General features: G+C 35.1%; 1 protein-coding gene across 2 annotated transcripts in view; it reads left to right on the top strand.

The window, feature by feature from the left end:
- Window positions 1–17,519, top strand: part of LOC127986041 (DNA repair protein RAD50) — a 224,260-nt gene that overhangs the window by 44,434 nt on the left and 162,307 nt on the right. Inside the window, exons 23-26 of one of the 2 annotated variants that reach the window (XM_052588245.1) lie at window positions 6,073–6,158; window positions 6,254–6,396; window positions 6,764–6,897; window positions 10,414–10,794. The exons of the other annotated variant lie outside the window; for it this stretch is intronic. Coding sequence (XP_052444205.1) covers window positions 6,073–6,158; window positions 6,254–6,396; window positions 6,764–6,897; window positions 10,414–10,600 — 550 coding nt within the window. The 3' untranslated portion in view covers window positions 10,601–10,794. Of the gene's footprint in view, window positions 1–6,072; window positions 6,159–6,253; window positions 6,397–6,763; window positions 6,898–10,413; window positions 10,795–17,519 lie in introns of those variants that run through there. 2 annotated transcript variants of the gene reach the window in all.

Genomic DNA, 17,519 nt, shown 5'->3' with positions numbered 1-17,519 from the left:
TGCGTTTTGTTGTTATATTGCTTTGTATGTATTACTGAAATTATATTATCATTATTATTATTATTATTATTATTAATTATATATATATATATATATATATATATATATATATATATATATTGGTATACATGTACAGAACATCAAGATTAATAAATGTTATAAATGTATCTTTTAGTTCATAATGCTAAATGCATTAGACTAAATCTAAATTATTTCCAAATTTCATAACGATTTTCTCTAAATAATAATAATTTGTATTAATTATAATTATCGGGGCTCAAAATTTACATTTTTACTTATCAACACTGGTGCTCCCAATGTCAAAAAGTTAGAAACGCAAACAAAAATTTAGGAGCATCACAACTACAAATCATATATTAACAGATTTTATCCTTACATTCTTAAATTTAATGCAGATTTTAGGTATTAGCTTGGTTAATATTAGCTGTCAATCACTCAGTCACTGTTTTCCGCTAACTACTGCTAGAAAAATAAAGGGCTGAAGAAGAAGAAAAAAATAGAACACTGACAGATTTCTTTTGTAAACAACCTGAAGTTAAGCTCTTCTTTGGTGAGGGTTAGGATGTGGCATGCAGTGTTAAATCTTAGCACGAAATGGCTGGCAGCTAGGGATGTGTGATATTGACAAAAAAATATAGATCTCCATAGTTTCTGGGATTTTATCGATAACAATAATTTGAGTTTTGAGTTTTACTGTGCTGATATCTTGAGGACTACAGTGGACAGCTGACTCTTAAAATGTTTTATATTCTTCATATTCTGTGTGGTGGTCCGTTCACAGAAGTGACAGAAATTAATATTTTCCAATAAGTTTACATTTATTTTTTTACCTTTTATGATCATCATCTTCACTTTAAAGCCATTTTTTCTAAAAGTGTGCATTATCATATGAGTCAAATTGAAATGACATTTAGATGCATTAACACACTGTAATGTAGGACATGAATGCATTTAACCTACAGTTATATGTGCATAAATAATATTTTACTATTGTAAACATAAAAAATGTAATACTGATATTTGAAATATTTGATACTTAAAATGTGAAATTAAAACCGACAGAGGGTGGCAGCAAGTCACTGTTGATAAGTGAGTCATTGCGATTAAACTGAATCATTTAACGAATTATTCATTCAGGAACAAAACACCCTTATGTTGATTAGAGATGCAAAACAGCGCTGTGACTGTGTTTGTAATCGTTTTTGTTGGTGAATATGTAGGCAATATAGTATATTTATGTATAATAAAACGGAAAGTCTCTTAATATTAACTTCTTGTTTATTGAACAGTTGTATAAAATCAGTATCACATTTGTAATCATGTTGATTATTGGAGGAAAAAACAACACTTTTCTTGTGATACAAACTATTTGAAATTATATATATTGCCCAATATATTGAATTTTGTGATACATTTTAAAAGACTGAATCTATGCACGTCATGTATGCGAGCACTCTCTGTAGATGTGTTTTGTCTGGATGCAATACTCTGTAATGTAAAACAACACAGCATAAAACAACTATTACGAAACGTTCACTTGCACAAATGCTCCCACACATATTTTGGGGTCGCACAGTTTATGTTTTGGGAGCATATGCTACCAAAATAGTCACAATTTTGAGCCTTGATTCTTATCAATCTATTGTTTTCTGTGAGTGATTAAGATGAATTTTACATCATTCTGAAGCAAAAATTCTAGGCTACAAGCTCCAGGTGTGACTGTCTCGTGAACAAATTTTCTGTATGTGTTTTATGACCTTATTTCAGTGACTTTAAAATTTTACTAACCACGCATAACTGCCTGAAAGGCTAAATGAGCCTTTCAGTCAGGTGTGTGACTAAGAGGGAAGAGTAACAAGAAAGAATGTGAGGATAAAATAAATGTATATGTATTTTGATGTTTGTAGTTTATTTTAGAATATATCTAATTATCCCATAAAATAATTTTAGATTAACTTGCAAGTGCAGTTAAACAGTTTATTAGGAACAATCAAAGCTGACTTTCAAAGCTGAATTTTTTTCTGAATTTTTCATTACTCCAGTCACACAATCCTTCAGAAATCCTTCTAATATTCTGATTCTAAAAAAAGAAAACATTTATTGTTATTATTATTATTAATGTTGAAAAGAGACGAAAATATTTTTTGAGCCGGTCGTGACAAATGTGGGGGCTCGTCCTTAAATTTAAGTGATTTGTTTGGTAAAAATATTACTCCGTTTTATTGATTTGATGATTGATTTGTTAAATTAATATTTCTGTTTGCTCTTTTGGTAATGTTTAATATTTGGTTCCATAAATTCTGGAGGATAGTGGTTGGTTGGTTTGTTTGTTTTGTTGATTTGCGGGAGTTCAGGTTTGGTAAGTATTGGCTACTCTTTGTATATTTAGAGGGGAAGTTTATTATTGGATTTGCTTTTCCCTGGTTAGGCTTAGCGGGGTATCCTTAACGGGATACTCTGATCTTTTTTATTTTATTTTATTTTTTTTTTGTACAGTGAAAGCAGTCAGAGCAGTTGTCTCGGGAACACATCCGTGTTTTGTGGTAGTGACTCGTTAATCGGTTGCTATTGCAAACGCTGGTTTATGGTGTATAAGAACCCACTGCAAGTAACTGTATGAAGATTAGGGATGAGTTTATGTAGTTTTGAAGTTTAGTTAGAGGGAATTGCTTATCCAAATTCTACCCCTCAAATATGTTTGGAAAAATTAAGTAGCCAATTTGTTGTTTGACCATGGCCTCAAAAATTGGGGAGTTTATTAGTGCTCCATCTGAAAGTTTGTTGAATAATTTAACTAAGGATCAATTGGTAGAACTTGCAGGTCACTATGAAATTAACTTGGTAAGCCAAGATAAACGTTTAAAAGATAACATTAAATTATTGATAAAAACGGAACTAATTGAACTTGGAATTTTAGACCCTCAGTCTCCAGAAGGTGCTTCAGATTTTGTTGATGCGTCTACAATGTCTCATTTAACGTTTGAGCAACAAAAACAACTCTTGTTAATTCAGAATGAGATGAAAGGGAAGATGTTAGAAGCGCAAAATCGCGTGGAGATGTCTAAAATTCAATTACAACAACAGCAACTTGATCTTGAACGTTTTCGTTTAGATCTGATAAGAGAAGGAAAACTTGTGGTAATGGGAGGTGTAGACCGTGACTCGACTTCGTGTAAATTTGATGTAGTGACTAATATGAGATTGATCCCTAGGTTTGACGAGAAATATGTTGAACGCTTCTTTTTGTTGTTTGAGCGTGTGGCAGATGCAAGAAAGTGGCCTGATGAGGAACGTACACTTATGTTGCAGTCTGTTTTTACAGGCAAAGCTCAAGAAGCGTATGCATCTCTTAGTGTAGAAGATGCTAATGATTATTTGACCGTTAAGAATGCAGTGTTGAGGGCATATGAATTAGTTCCAGAGGCCTATAGGCAAAAATTTAGGTCCTGGAAAAAAAAAGATAGTCAAACGCATGTTGAGTTTGTACATGATATTTCAGTTTATTTCAGTCGTTGGTGTACTGCTTCTGACGTGAAGAAGTTAGATAATTTGAAGGACTTGATGTTGCTTGAACAGTTTAAAAACTCAGTTTCACAAAGAGTAGCAACGTATATCAGTGAGAAAAAACCCGCCACCGCATATGAGGCAGCCATTATGGCTGATGATTTTTTTCTGATTCATAAAACCTCTTTTGGAGAAAGTGTTCAGAAAGAATCTTATGATCCTAGCAGGTCTTCTAAAATTGTGCGTGCTTCATCTGATCGACTACGTAGTTTCTCTGTTGGAGAGAAAGACAGAGAAAACCAGTGTAATTATTGCCAAGCGTTTGGTCACTGGAAGAATGAGTGTCCGTCTTTAAAAGCAAAAGATGTTGCTAAAGCTTTCTGAAGATGGCATTGATCACCCAGTTGGATTCTTTTTTTAGAAAGTTTAGTGCTTACCAACTTAATTATTCTGTGTTTTGAGAAGGAAGCACTGGCTCTCATTTGGGCTTTGCAACACTTTGAAGTTATGTGGGTTCATTTGTGGGACCTCTGGTGGTTTTTACTGATCATAACCCATTAGTTTTTCTTCATTCATTACAGAACCCTAACCAAAGGTTAATGAGGTGGTGTTTGTTTTTACAGGGATACCTGTTGGACATTCGCCATATTAAAGGCACAGAGAACACAACTGCTGATGCTTTATCGCGTATTCATATAGTCTAATATTATAGGATTTGTCCTATTTCCTTGTCTTTATCTCTATTCTTTTCTTAAATTGCTTCCTAGGCGCCAGGTTGCTGGAAGGAGTTGGAGAGTTAAGACTGCTGGAGTTTTGCGATCTGGATTGAATCTTATTATTTATTTTTTTTTGGACTGAAGCTTTGTGGAGTTATGATTTGTGTAAACTACTTTGTTCCTTTTTTTTAGGGGGGGGGTGTGTGACGAGTCCCTCGTTACTTCCACTAAGACCGGTCAGTGGGTGTGGCTGGAAGGCTCGTCAACGGAATTGTGTACACCTGTTCCTTCCCTATATAGTGTCAGCTCTGTTTGGTGTGGAGTGTGAACTCCCGGTTGTTTGGTTTTGCTTTGGCTATTTTGAGGTTATGATTAGTTTAACTCGGTTCTGTTGGATGCTTGGAGCATTCGTTTGTTTGAAGGAATCGTGTTTGGGTTTGTTGATTTGCGGGAGTTCAGGTTTGGTAAGTATTGGCTACTCTTTGTATATATTTAGAGGGGAAGTTTATTATTGGATTTGCTTTTCCCAGGTTAGGCTTAGCGGGGTATCCTTAACGGGATACTCTGATCTTTTTTATTTTAGTTTATTTTTTTACTGACTCCAAGCTTTTGAATGGTATAGTGTATATTGTTACACTTGGAATAAGACTATGGTAATGATGCTGAAAATGCAGCTTTGATCACAGGAATAAATTAAATTGTAAAATATATTCATATGAAAAGCAGTTATTTTAAATGGAAAAAAAAATAACAATATAAGTACTTTAGCAAACTGGTATTGTGTAATGTTGAAATATATAAATTAACATCACATAACTAGCATCTCCAATGTGTAAATTGTTTTTGTTATCTCAAATAAACTAATTGATAAATTACATTATTAACATTTATTGCGATGGCCACTGATACTAGTAGTACAGTAGAACATTTGGTGATGTGAATGAAAATACATAATGTTTCACTTGATAATACATTTAGTCAAGAATTATAGTTTGGTAAAAAAAAAAAAAAAGTCTAACTAGTAAAATGTGTAAACGTAATGTGAAAACTAATAAAAAGTATTTATATTTAAAAAAAGACTCATGTTTATGATGCTGGATAAAGCGATTCTTTTTTTCCAAATCCAGTACATAAAATCCAAAACTCAAATCCTGAGGTAATCCTCATCACATCTTCTGTTGGTGAATTAGGTCTTATTCGTCTCGCTGCTTTGTTTTCTGTGGTATGGGCGTTCACAAGGAACTTTATAATCTGAATAGCGCATTCAGCACGAGGGCGTTGTCGCATTAGATATAATGAAGGGAGATGTGAAAGACGGACATTGCGTTGTTATATGGATTACTTTATCACAGAATATTTGTTTTTTTGGTAGCACTAATTTAGTTTAAAAGTAAACATGTGAAGTTTTCTATAGATATCTTTCTCATGTCTCATGTCTCTTCGTTGTGTATTCACAGATTTACAGTTCATTTTAATGACGTGTTTGTAAATGAAGATCAGTGCAGACAAAGGCTGCCGACAGCACACCTTTTTTGTTTTCTTTATTTTATAAATGCACAATGTTTTTTTTATTTTGTATGTATACAAATAAAATTAAACCCTTTCAGTTGATGTATTGATCTTATCTCTACGATCAAAACTGAAAGTGTCATTTAAGTTATTTTCGGGGTGATCAGGAGAAGATGTCTCAAAACGGGTATACGTGGGGATCGACTCCAGAGGGTTAAGTGAATTTAGGCATTTTAGTGTTTCTACAGCTTGATTTACTTGGCGTTTTAGAAAGTGGGAAAGGTTTTTTATATATTAATTCATATATTTATTTTTATTACAGAACAATAATGAAGTTTCACAGCATGAAGATGGAGGAGATTAATAAAATCATCAGAGATTTATGGCGGAGCACGTACAGAGGACAAGGTCTGCCATGATTGATGCTTATCTTCATATATCCCATAATTCTTTCTTGTAAACACAAATATATTGTTGTTTGCATGTCTCCTGATCTCTCACAGACATTGAGTATGTGGAGATACGCTCTGATGTGGATGAGAACACCTCAGCTGGCCTGAAAAGAAGGACCTATAACTATAGAGTGGTAATGGTCAAAGGAGACACTGCGTTGGACATGCGTGGACGTTGTAGTGCTGGACAAAAGGTCAAAAAGCCGCTACATGCATCATTGGTTTCTCTAGAAAAAAGAAAAGAAAAAAAAACTAATAATCACCCCTGGGTTGCCAATAAATGTAATGTACATAAAATAATTAATGCATATTTTTAATACAAATATTATCTATGCAGTACACACACATTATCTGTTCACAAAGCTGTCGTTAGATTTTGTAGATAAGAAGAGGATGCTGACACTTCTTTCAGTCAAACCATACCTGGCTCGTGGTTTTATTGGTTGATGGATGAAACTGTTTGTAGATCGGAGTGTGTAACTGCAAATTAAAGCAAAATTGTCTATTTTTAATTCCAATAAAATGTTTATAATCTTTGGTTTACTGTGTGTTTGTCTGCAGGTTCTTGCCTCTCTCATAATACGGTTGGCTCTGGCTGAGACCTTTTGCCTGAACTGTGGGATTCTGGCACTGGATGAGCCCACCACCAACCTAGACAGAGAGAATATAGAGTCTTTGGCACACGCACTGGTGGAGTAAGTTTTTATTAAAAAAATAAAATAAAAGAAGAAGAAAATACAGGCAGCCTTTAAAAAGGAAACTTAGTCGATTTACAGCTGGATAGCTCCTCCTGTTCTCTTAATGTTGTACCTCTTCGGTATCTGCTGGAGGTTTTAAGGACAGTTGAACCTTTTATTTTAATCATATTATATAGAAGCCATTGTTCCCACAATTTTAATACATGCAGTTGTAAATCCTCTTATGAAAAAAGCCAGCCTTGATCCTTATAGCCTTGATAGATACCTCCCCATTTCGAAACTTTCTTTTTTTATCTGAAGTCTTGTAGAATGTGGTATTTCCTCAACTGAATGCTTATCTCAATACTAATAATTTGTCAGACAAGTATCAGTCGGGTTTTAGGAGGCATCATAGTACAGAGTCAGCCTTGTTAAAGGTGTTGAATGATCTTTTAGTAGCAGCAGGTTTTGGACAGTCTACCGCTCTAGTCCTTTTAGACCTAAGTGCAGCATTTGACACTAGTGATGTGCGGGTCAGGTTGGGGTGGGTAAAGAAATTGTCGCTTTATTTGTGGGCAGGTCATTAAATAAAAATTAAAAATCGATATGTTGCTTGCAATTCCCTATAGCCTATATTAAATATTTGGAATATCTATTTTCATATTTCATTAGGTTCTTTGATAAGGTTACAATATGTAGGCCTATGAAGCAACATAACTTGCATGATGTCCCGATGTGCGGGTTGTCTCATAACCCGCAGGTAATGTTGGGGCAAATAAAGAAATTGTACTTTATTTTCGGGGAGGGTTGGGGCAGGCCAAATAATTTCATAAAAGTGGGACTTGCGGGTTGGAAAAAAAACAGACACTATTTGACACTATTGATCCTGCAATCCTACTTGAAAGATTAAAAAAATTGTGTAGGTATTCAAGGCTCTGCAGAGTGGTTTAAATCTTACTTCTCTGACAGATCATTATTGGTGGAGATTGGAACATTTTCTTCCTCCTCTGTTCCGTTAAACTGTGGTGTGCCTCAAGGTCCTTTCTGCTTATTTTAATGCACGTAAAAAACTTTGGAGTGATTTTTGATGACAAACTAAAGTTCGATAAGCAAATCAGCACAGTTGTAAAAAACTGTTTTCATCATCTTAGATCCATAACGCAGTTGACAACCTTTTTAACAACAAAACGAGAAAGAGGAACTTGCTTCATTACACTGGCTGCCAGTTGAATTTTGCATCAAATTTAAGGTGTTACTGTTTGTTTATAAAGGATTACATGGTCAAGCTCCTGAATATCTTACAGATCTCCTTTTACCTAGAAATTGCTCTATAGCGTTACAGTGTTCCAATAGTATGATGCTTTCTGTGCCCCAATCATTTTAAATTAAAAGATTGTGCTTTTTTCGATTGCTGCCCCTAGATTGTGAAGTGATTTACATATATCAGAATCAGAAAGAGCTTTATTGCCAAGTATGCTTGCACATACAAGGAATTTGTTTTAGTGACATAAGCTTCCAGTATATAAAGAGACAACAACACAGAAAAAAACCTTTGCTAATAAATAAGTCTATAAACAATTGTGCTATAAATGAAAATGGAATAGGATTGAGTAATATGCAGGGATGTACTAGGATGGAGGGGTAAAAGATAAATGTAAGGATATTGCACATTTGTACAGCATAAGTGGGTAACATTTAATTGTTCATGAGGTAGATTGCCTGGGGAAAGAAACTGTTCTTGTGCCTGAATGTCCTGTTATTTGCTGCTCTGAAGCGCCGACCAGATGGCAAAAGTTCAAAGATGGGGTGACTTGGATGTTAGGGATCCAGAGTGATTTTCTGAGCCCTTTTCCTCACTCTGGATCTATAGAGTTCTTTAAGGGTGGGAAGGGGAGCACCAATAATCCTTTCAGCAGTCCGGACAGTTCTCTGTAGTCTTCTGACTGATTTTGTTGCTGAACCAAACCAGACAGTTATTGAAGTTCACAGTACAGACTCAATGACGGCTGAGTAGAACTTTTTCAGCAGCTCCTGTGGCAGGTTAAATTTACTCAGCTGGCGAAGGAAGTACAACCTTTATTGGGCCTTTTTCACAATGAAGTCAATGTGATTCTCCCACTTCAGGTCCTGAGAGATGTAGGTTCCCAGGAATCTGAATTACTCCACTGCAGCCACACTGTTGTCCATAATAGTGAGTGGGGGGAGTGCAGAGGAGTTTCTCCTGAAGTCCACGATCATCTCCACTCTTTTGAGCGTGTTCAGCCCCAGGTTGATAAGACTGCACCAGACAGCCAGCTGCTCAACCTCTTGTCTGTAAGCAGACTCATCACCGTCTTGGATGAGGCCAGTGACTGTAGTTTCGTCTGCAAACTTCAGGAGCTTGACAGAGGGGTCTTTAGAGGTGCAGTCGTTGGTGTACAGTGAGAAGAGCAGTGGGGAGAGAACACATCCCTGAGGGGCACCTGTGTTGGTGGTGCAGCTGTTTGACATGAATTTCCCAAGTCTCACTAACACTAACTGGTGTTCCACTGACAGATAGATCTAGGAACAGAAAGCTGGGTCAGTTTGGTCTGGAGGGCTGTTGGGATGATGGTGTTGAAAGCCGACCTAAAGGGGGTGTTAACGATTGTGTAGAGAGATGGTCAGAAATGGGTGTTGGGGATTTCAAATCTGCAATAAAACTCATTCAGGTCGTTAGCAAGTCGTTGATTAGCCTAAGTGCAGGGGTATGGTGTCTTGTAGTTAGTGATGGCTCTCAGTCCTCTCCACACTGAAGTTGAGTCATTGGAAGTAAACTGGTCTTCCAACTTTTTAGTGTAGGTCTTTTTAGCCACTCAAATCTCTTTGTTCATTGTGTTCCTGGCCTGATTGTACAATCTGTCCCCATTTCTGTAAGCATCCTCTTTGGCCCGACAAAGATGTCTGAGTTTTGCTGTAAACCATGGCTTATCATTGTTGAATGTTAAATAAGTCCTGGTAGGAATGCATATATCCTCACAAAAAAACTGATATACGATGTCACAGCCTCTGTGAGTTCGTAGTAGCAGCTTCAAAAGCACTCCAATCAGTGAGGTCAAAACAAGCTTGTAAATCCTGCTATGGTTCGCTGGTCCATCTCTTCATAGCCCTTACTACAGGTTTAGCAAATTTAATTTTCTGCTTGTAGGTCAGTATAAGATCAAGCAGACAGTGATCAGACAGCCCCAAAGCTGCTTGTGGAACAGAGTGATATGCATCCTTTATTGTGGTGTAACACTTATCCAATATGTTACTGTCTCTGGTGGTTACATTCTTCCAATATCAGGAGTAGGCTGACTCCTATAAAATTGACGTTTTTATAATTTTTGTTTTACTTTGTTTCATTCTTTGAACATTTTCTGCTGTCTGTATCTGTTTTGTGAAGTTATGCTTTTACTGTACAGCAATTTGGTCAGCACTTGCTGTTTTAAATGTGCTTTAGAAATAAACTTGCCTTGCCTTGCCTGGAGGAACATCGCAAAACATCATCTTTTATTACTCTTGGTTTCTTTGCAGGATAATTAAGAGTCGTTCTCGCCAACGCAACTTCCAGCTCCTTGTTATCACCCACGATGAGGATTTTGTGGAGCTCCTGGGACGATCCAACTATGTTGAGCATTTCTACAGGATCAGAAAGAACCAGGACCAGTGCTCAGAGATCACAAAGTGTAACATTAACACTCTTAACTCCTACCTGCACTGATGCATCAGATCAGATGAGAGAAGAAAGAATGTTAGTCTACAGAGGTGACGGAATCAGTTCAGTTCTTGTTCAGACGGTTGTGAAGCATGATTTAAACCAGGCTTATCAGCCTCCCTGCATCTGCCTACTAAAAGTGTATGTTGGCCTTCTTGAACACTTAGTTGACTTCTTTCAAAAATAAAAATTAAACTATTCTGATTTCTTTCATTTCATGAACCATTATTTTAGGTAGTGTTTGGACTAGTGCTGCTGATTAAACATAATTAATTATAAAATGGAATGTGATTAATTTGTTTAATGTAAAACAATATCCACAAAAATCCATAACCATATTTAAATCTGCTTAGCCCTGGCACCAAACACATTTGGGGGAAATGCATAGCTACTTTAGGATGTGTAAAATATGATGCTTTGTTAACTTCATTAGTATTATCATTATTTAATGCAATGCATTTATTTTAAAGAAATAATCTAGTGTTTTGCAGTAGGTTTTGAATGATAAAATGATTTTATATATATATATATATATATATATATATATATATATGTATATATATATGTGTGTGTGTGTATGTACATATATGTATGTAATGTGACAAATTATTTAAATATTGTCTTTTTTTTTTTATTAATGTCTAGTGTCAGATTTCCATGGAACATGTCCATAGTTAAAGAGATAGAAGGGACTGTAGATGGTTCGCACTTTGAGAAACTAGACAAAGTCTTTAACAAAAAAAAAGAATCAGTCATTTTATTAGAGCAAGAGCAGACTTTCAGCCATCCAGCTATTCTCAATGCTCATAATTTATGAGCATTGAGAATAGCTGGATGGCTGAAACTAAAAAATTAAAAATAGTTAAAAATAGTTAAAAAAAAATTAAAAATAGTTAGGTACTAAAATAAACTGAAAATGTTATTTAATTTGATCACTAATCAATAAAATCCAAACAAACATTTAGTGTGAATTTTTGACTCATCAATGTGTCACTAGGGGGATTGCTTGCCACATATATGCATCTAAAATAAGCTTTAACATTTAAGTTCAGTCAACCAACATCTTAAAGCAGCATATCTTCAAACATTGTTAAACATTTTTAATGAATGGACATTTGCTGCCGTCATCTGTATGACTAATGCATCTCCAGTGAATCGATGCTACTGCAAGTACAAACACATGCAGATTTGCTGCAAAAGCTATCAGTATTGATCATTTGATTTTGCAGTATTGAAACTTATTTGCAAAAGCAAGCAAACATAGTGAAGATTTAGCCTTCAGCACCCCATCTAGAGGTCTGATACCCAAAATCATTAAGATCTTTCTTGGCAGTTTGTCAGTGTCATTTCCAGGAAATCAGGACAATATGACAAATCATCAACCTCATCTCAATCAAGATATTTTGTGAGTGCGCCGTTACCAGCCAATGAACGAAGATTAGCTTACCATGCAAAAAGGAAGCTTGGTAGCCAAGTCTTGTCTTTCTGAGAGTATATATACACAGCATTCAGCAGTGGAGGAATCAGGTCCCTCTAGATTCAGACAAACAAAGTCTTGAGAAACCCAAGCAGACAGACAAAATGAAGACTATACTACTGCTCGCTTTCACTGTCTTGGTCTCCAGCGTTCCTTTGGAAAACAGCGATAAGAAATTATTGGGAGAGCTTATTGATGAGCTGAAAATAGAAGTGAAAAGATTGTCAGAGGACAATGAGGTAAAGTTAATCAAACCCAAAATGGACTATACTTTAAAATACAAAGTAGAATGTGATTAAAATGTTTAATTTACCTTTTATTTCTAGAGAAATGAAACCTTCGTGGCAGAACTGCAAATGCATAACTGTAAGGTGAGATGATACACATTTTTATTGACTCAACAGAATTCTAAGATAGTGTATTAATATTTGAGTGTCTTTAGTGCATTTTTGAAGTTGGTTTGTTCACTTTTGTGGCTCTCATATGTGGTAACATATGAGGCTGAAGAACAAAATATTTTTCCTGCTGTGAATTTTATATTTCTGTCAGCTTTTGTAAACCTTTTTTTATTATTATTATTTATTATTTAATGCTAACAATCAAATTCAGAGGACTCAAGCCCTGGTCTTACGTGTGATTTCATTATCTTTGCAGGGTGTGTTTTTCTGCCAGGCTGAACAAGAACTGTTAAAGGAGGTTTCTGGACGGTCTGGTGCCGAATTTGACCATTTCCGTACTGACAAGAAACTAATGAGGAATTTACACAAGTATAACCAGCACCATGTGGTAAGTTGAACTCTGGAACTTGATGTTTTCTCTATATGATACCACTGTCTTATTTGAGTATAATAACCATAACATTTACTTTATTTCAGGAAACCTGCAAACCTGCTCATCAAGACCAACAAATGAATCTGCTTGATTTCTTGAATAATCTCTTGACATGTGCTAGGCATGAATATGGCCAAAAGTCAAATTAATTTATGAAGGATCAAAATTATTATATTTTTTTACATTGTCTGTAGCAGTATGTAATTTTGTACCTGAAATAAATTTGCATAAATATATTTTTTCAATCTTAAATACAGTCTGATGTTTTACAGTATTCATTTTGGTCAGTATTTCAATGAAGCGGTGAGTGTGCACAAATATACTATGCATTTTTAGACAGAACCCCATGATGCATGTAGCGTACATATAACTTCTGTCCTGCAGAGTGTAGCTCCAAAACACCTGTCTGGAAGTTTCTAGTAATCCTCAGGACCTTGATTAGTTGGTTCAGGAGTATTTAATTAGGACTGGAGATGAACTCTGCTGGACAGTGGCTCCATTGATGTAGTGGCTTCTTGACCTTTTGTCCAGCACTGCAGTGTCCACACACATCTCCTTTAACCATTACCACTTTATAGTTCTGGGTCTAGATTGGTTTACCTCAAGAAGTGAAAAACCGATGTTGGGTTAGTTTTATTTATTTTAATGCATTAATCAGCAAATGTTACAGATATCAACATTATTTTTTCCAACTCAATTTGAATATTAAAAATGTTTGATGGCTATCAAAAAATCAAACCTAGTTGTTTGGTAAATTTTAAATTCATTTTAAAAATTAGTTTAGGTAATATAAAAATGCCTCAGAAATTGGTTTAGAGAAAAGATGGCATTTGGTTTGATAATATTTATGCAATGAATTTCAATAACACATGGATTTTAAATATGACTGGACTGTCCAGTTTTTTTCAAGCCACTGTATGAGACTCACCAATGTGACATTAAAGGTGTTACTTGTCATGTCTATGGTTTTAAAAATGGTTTTTACATTCAAGTTGCCATCTAACATCTTAAAATTTGATTTCAAACGTTATTTATCATCAGACATTTGCTGCTGTCATTAGATTAGTATGACTAATGTTTCTCCAGTGTATTCATGCAACTGCTGGAACAAACACCTGCAAATTTGCTGCAAAAGCCATCAGTATTGACAAGAAAACATAGTGAAGATGAGGCCTTCAACACCCCATCTAGAGGCCTGCTCCCCAAAAACATTATGATCTATTTTATGATCCGTTTGTTAGTGTCAGTTCCAGGAAATCAGGACAACATGATTTCAAAATGTATTAACCATTCAATTAAAATATTCTGTGAGTGCACTGTTGCAAATAATGTAAAAAGGAAGCTTGGTTGCCAAGTCTTGTCTTTCTGAGAGTATATATACACAGCATTCAGCAGTGGAGGAATCAGGTGGCCTTCATTTAACTAAAGTCTTGAGAAATCCAAGCAGACAGACAAAAATATGAAGTTTGATGCTCACTTTCACTGTATTCACCCCCAGGATTTCTGTGAAACTCAGTGAAACGACTTCACCGGCAGAGCTTGATGATAAGCTGAACATGACCTTGAAAAAATGTCACGAAGGAGCCCAAGGTCAGATTTAACTAAAGTGTAGTAACTAGTATAGTAGCTATAAGCTAAAACGGTCTATACTTTAATAAACAGAGCAGGATGGGATTGTAATGTTCATTTTACCTGTTATTTCTAGAAGAAAAAAATCTAACCAAAAGATGTCAAATGCGACACATCAATGAAAAATGTCTCAAAGGAGTCTGAGGTAAGATTAACTAAAGTTTAATAACTAGTAGACTATATTACTAGTAAAAAAAGAAAATAAAAAAATCTAACTACCTTTCCAAACTTTTTGTATACTATTTTCTTTTCATTTATTATACAATTATTAATAGAAAAAATACCTCTAAAACTAGCTTGCTCTATTCCTTTTCTATTCTATCTGTTTTCTTTTTATTTATTATATCATTTAAAAGCCCATGCTATGTGTACTGTGTTAACCTAACTGAGACTTGTTATAGCACTTGTATATCATTGCTCTTTTGTTGTTTTTGATTGCTTCAACTCTGCTTATTTGTTGCTTTGGATAATGGATAATGTAAATGTAAGGAACTTTTCTTTTCTTTTTTTTTCTTTTCTTTTTCTGAATGTATTACTTCATTTACTTTGGCCGTTGCAGTATATAAATTTGAACCTGGTAAAATTTTGTAAATATATTTATTTTAATTTTATCACAAATATATTTATTTCATTCTTAAATATGGTCTGTTTTTTTTATATAAAGTCCAGATTTAGAGCAGTATTTCTGTGCAGTCACTGGTTTAAAAATGTGGATTATATCACTATTTTATCCATGCAAAATAATGACAGTGATGGACAAATTTGCAAAATTATTAAAACGGAAAATCAAACATTAAGGCTGCAGTTATATTTTGATATTATTATTATCTTTATATCTATCATATGTTCTGAAGTCCTCAAGGGCCCTGTTCAAGCCACACTGATTAATAGTCATGCTTGATGCTATTAATCTTTCATTTATTCATACAGTTTATGATTTATGCTTGTTTAATATTTTATGTGTTCACTGTTAATAGAGATTAGTGTATTTTTTCTTGAATTAGTTATGTCTGTTTCAGATCCCATATACATTGTGTTAAGTGGAACACAGAGACTTTGATATGACTTGATCAAATTCTAAAAATGACAATAATAAGGTGACGTGACATTCAGCCAAGTATGGTGACCCATACTCAGAATTTGTGCTCTGCATTTAACCCATCCGAAGTGCACACACACAGAGCAGTGAACACACACACACACACTGTGAGCACTGACCTGGAGCAGTGGGCAGCCATTTATGCTTCGGCGCCCGGGGAGCAGTTGGGGGTTCGATGCCTTGCTCAAGGGCACCTAAGTCGTGGTATTGAAGGTGGACTTAGGATATGATTGCTTTCTCAATCATATTTTCCTATAGGCTTCATGCAGCTCCTGTTTCACTAATTCACAGTTCATTCAGCTTAAACATTTTATCCTTGTTTTCTCTGGGAATCAAACCCATGTCCTGAGGGTAGATTTGGGTCTGAGTCCACCTTTGTCGAGTACGAGTCAAAGCCAAGTCCACAAACATCGAGTCCGAGTCCAAAAGGGGCCGAGTTGGACTCAAGTCCGAGTTCTTAAAGGCCGAGTCCAAGTCGAGTCCGCCCGAGTCCAGAAAGTAATTAAATTAAAAAAAAAGATTATAAATTGGTATTGTACATTTTTACATTCTATTAATATTTTAACCTTTCAACCCATTAAACCAAGGGCAATATAAAAATGTAATAAAGAAATACCACTGTTACATCTAGTCATTGCCATTGAACATTTTTATTTTATGTCAACAGAACTAGTTTCCTATCAAAAAAGGTTTCAAAGGTTTTATTGTATTACAAGTGCATGCAAATACAAATGAACCTATTTTATTATTGTATCACACTATATTCTTCTCCAGTTAAAGCTGACATTTCAATTATTTAATGCCTCTCCCGCACATTTGACGGAGGTAAAGTGCAGCCGATGAGGAGATCCTTAATGATGGCATTATGAATTTCTTGTTGTCTTGGAGAACTTGTATCATAAAGTTGCACTGCTTGTTTGGTCAAATCTGGTCTTGCAAATCCTGCAATGCTGAGCTGTGCAGCATCTGTTGGTTTGAGAACCGAGAACCGTTTCTTTTGGACGCGTCCAATTTGGGAACCGATTAACTGATGATATATATATATATATATATATATATATATATATATATATATATATATACAATTATTATTTGTTAATTTTTATATATATATATATATATATATATATATATATATATATATATATATATATATATATATATATAAAATTATTATTTTTTTAGTTTTTTAAGATGCATGTTTCTAATCTGTGTATTGTAGAGTATGTATGGGCGGCCAAAGGGGTTTTCAGGGAAGTTGGACAATAATTAAGACTCCATGTTTAATATGAATAAGGTATGATTTATGAAATATCTGTACTGTATTTATAGTTAATGATGACAGATTCACAAATTGAGTTTGTACTAAACAGAATATGAACACGAGTAGAGCAGCTGATACTGAACCGCAGCATGTGCTGGTTTAAACGATTCTCGTTTTAGAGTCAAGAACCGGTTGCATCGGTTTTCGGATCATCAGTAAACTGAACTGAGAACTGTTTCTTTCGGACGTGTCCGATTCGAGAACCGAGGAGCTGATTCAGCGTGAAGCCGACTGACTCACAGCGCATCTGAAATGAACTGATTCTTTTGGTGATTGATTCTGAACTGATTTTGTGCTATGTTGACGAAACGTCTGCAAGCATGAGATGATATGCTACTTTGTTACACATGACGCGGACTCGACTGTACTTGGAATATTTTCAGAGTTCAAAATGTTCATGAGTCAAAAAAGTCCATGTCAAGTCCAAGTACAAATTCACCCGAGTGCGTGACAAGTCCGAGTTCATTCAAAATTGGACTCGAGTCCAAGTTCGAGTACCCCAAAGCCCCTTTCACACTGCCATTCCGGCAAATACAGGGGTAAAGTGTTCCTGCAATTGGTCCCT

Source organism: Carassius gibelio, chromosome B21 (genome assembly GCF_023724105.1).
Source record: "Carassius gibelio isolate Cgi1373 ecotype wild population from Czech Republic chromosome B21, carGib1.2-hapl.c, whole genome shotgun sequence".
Lineage (NCBI taxonomy): Eukaryota > Metazoa > Chordata > Actinopteri > Cypriniformes > Cyprinidae > Carassius > Carassius gibelio.
This window is presented reverse-complemented; position numbering and strand designations above follow the sequence as displayed.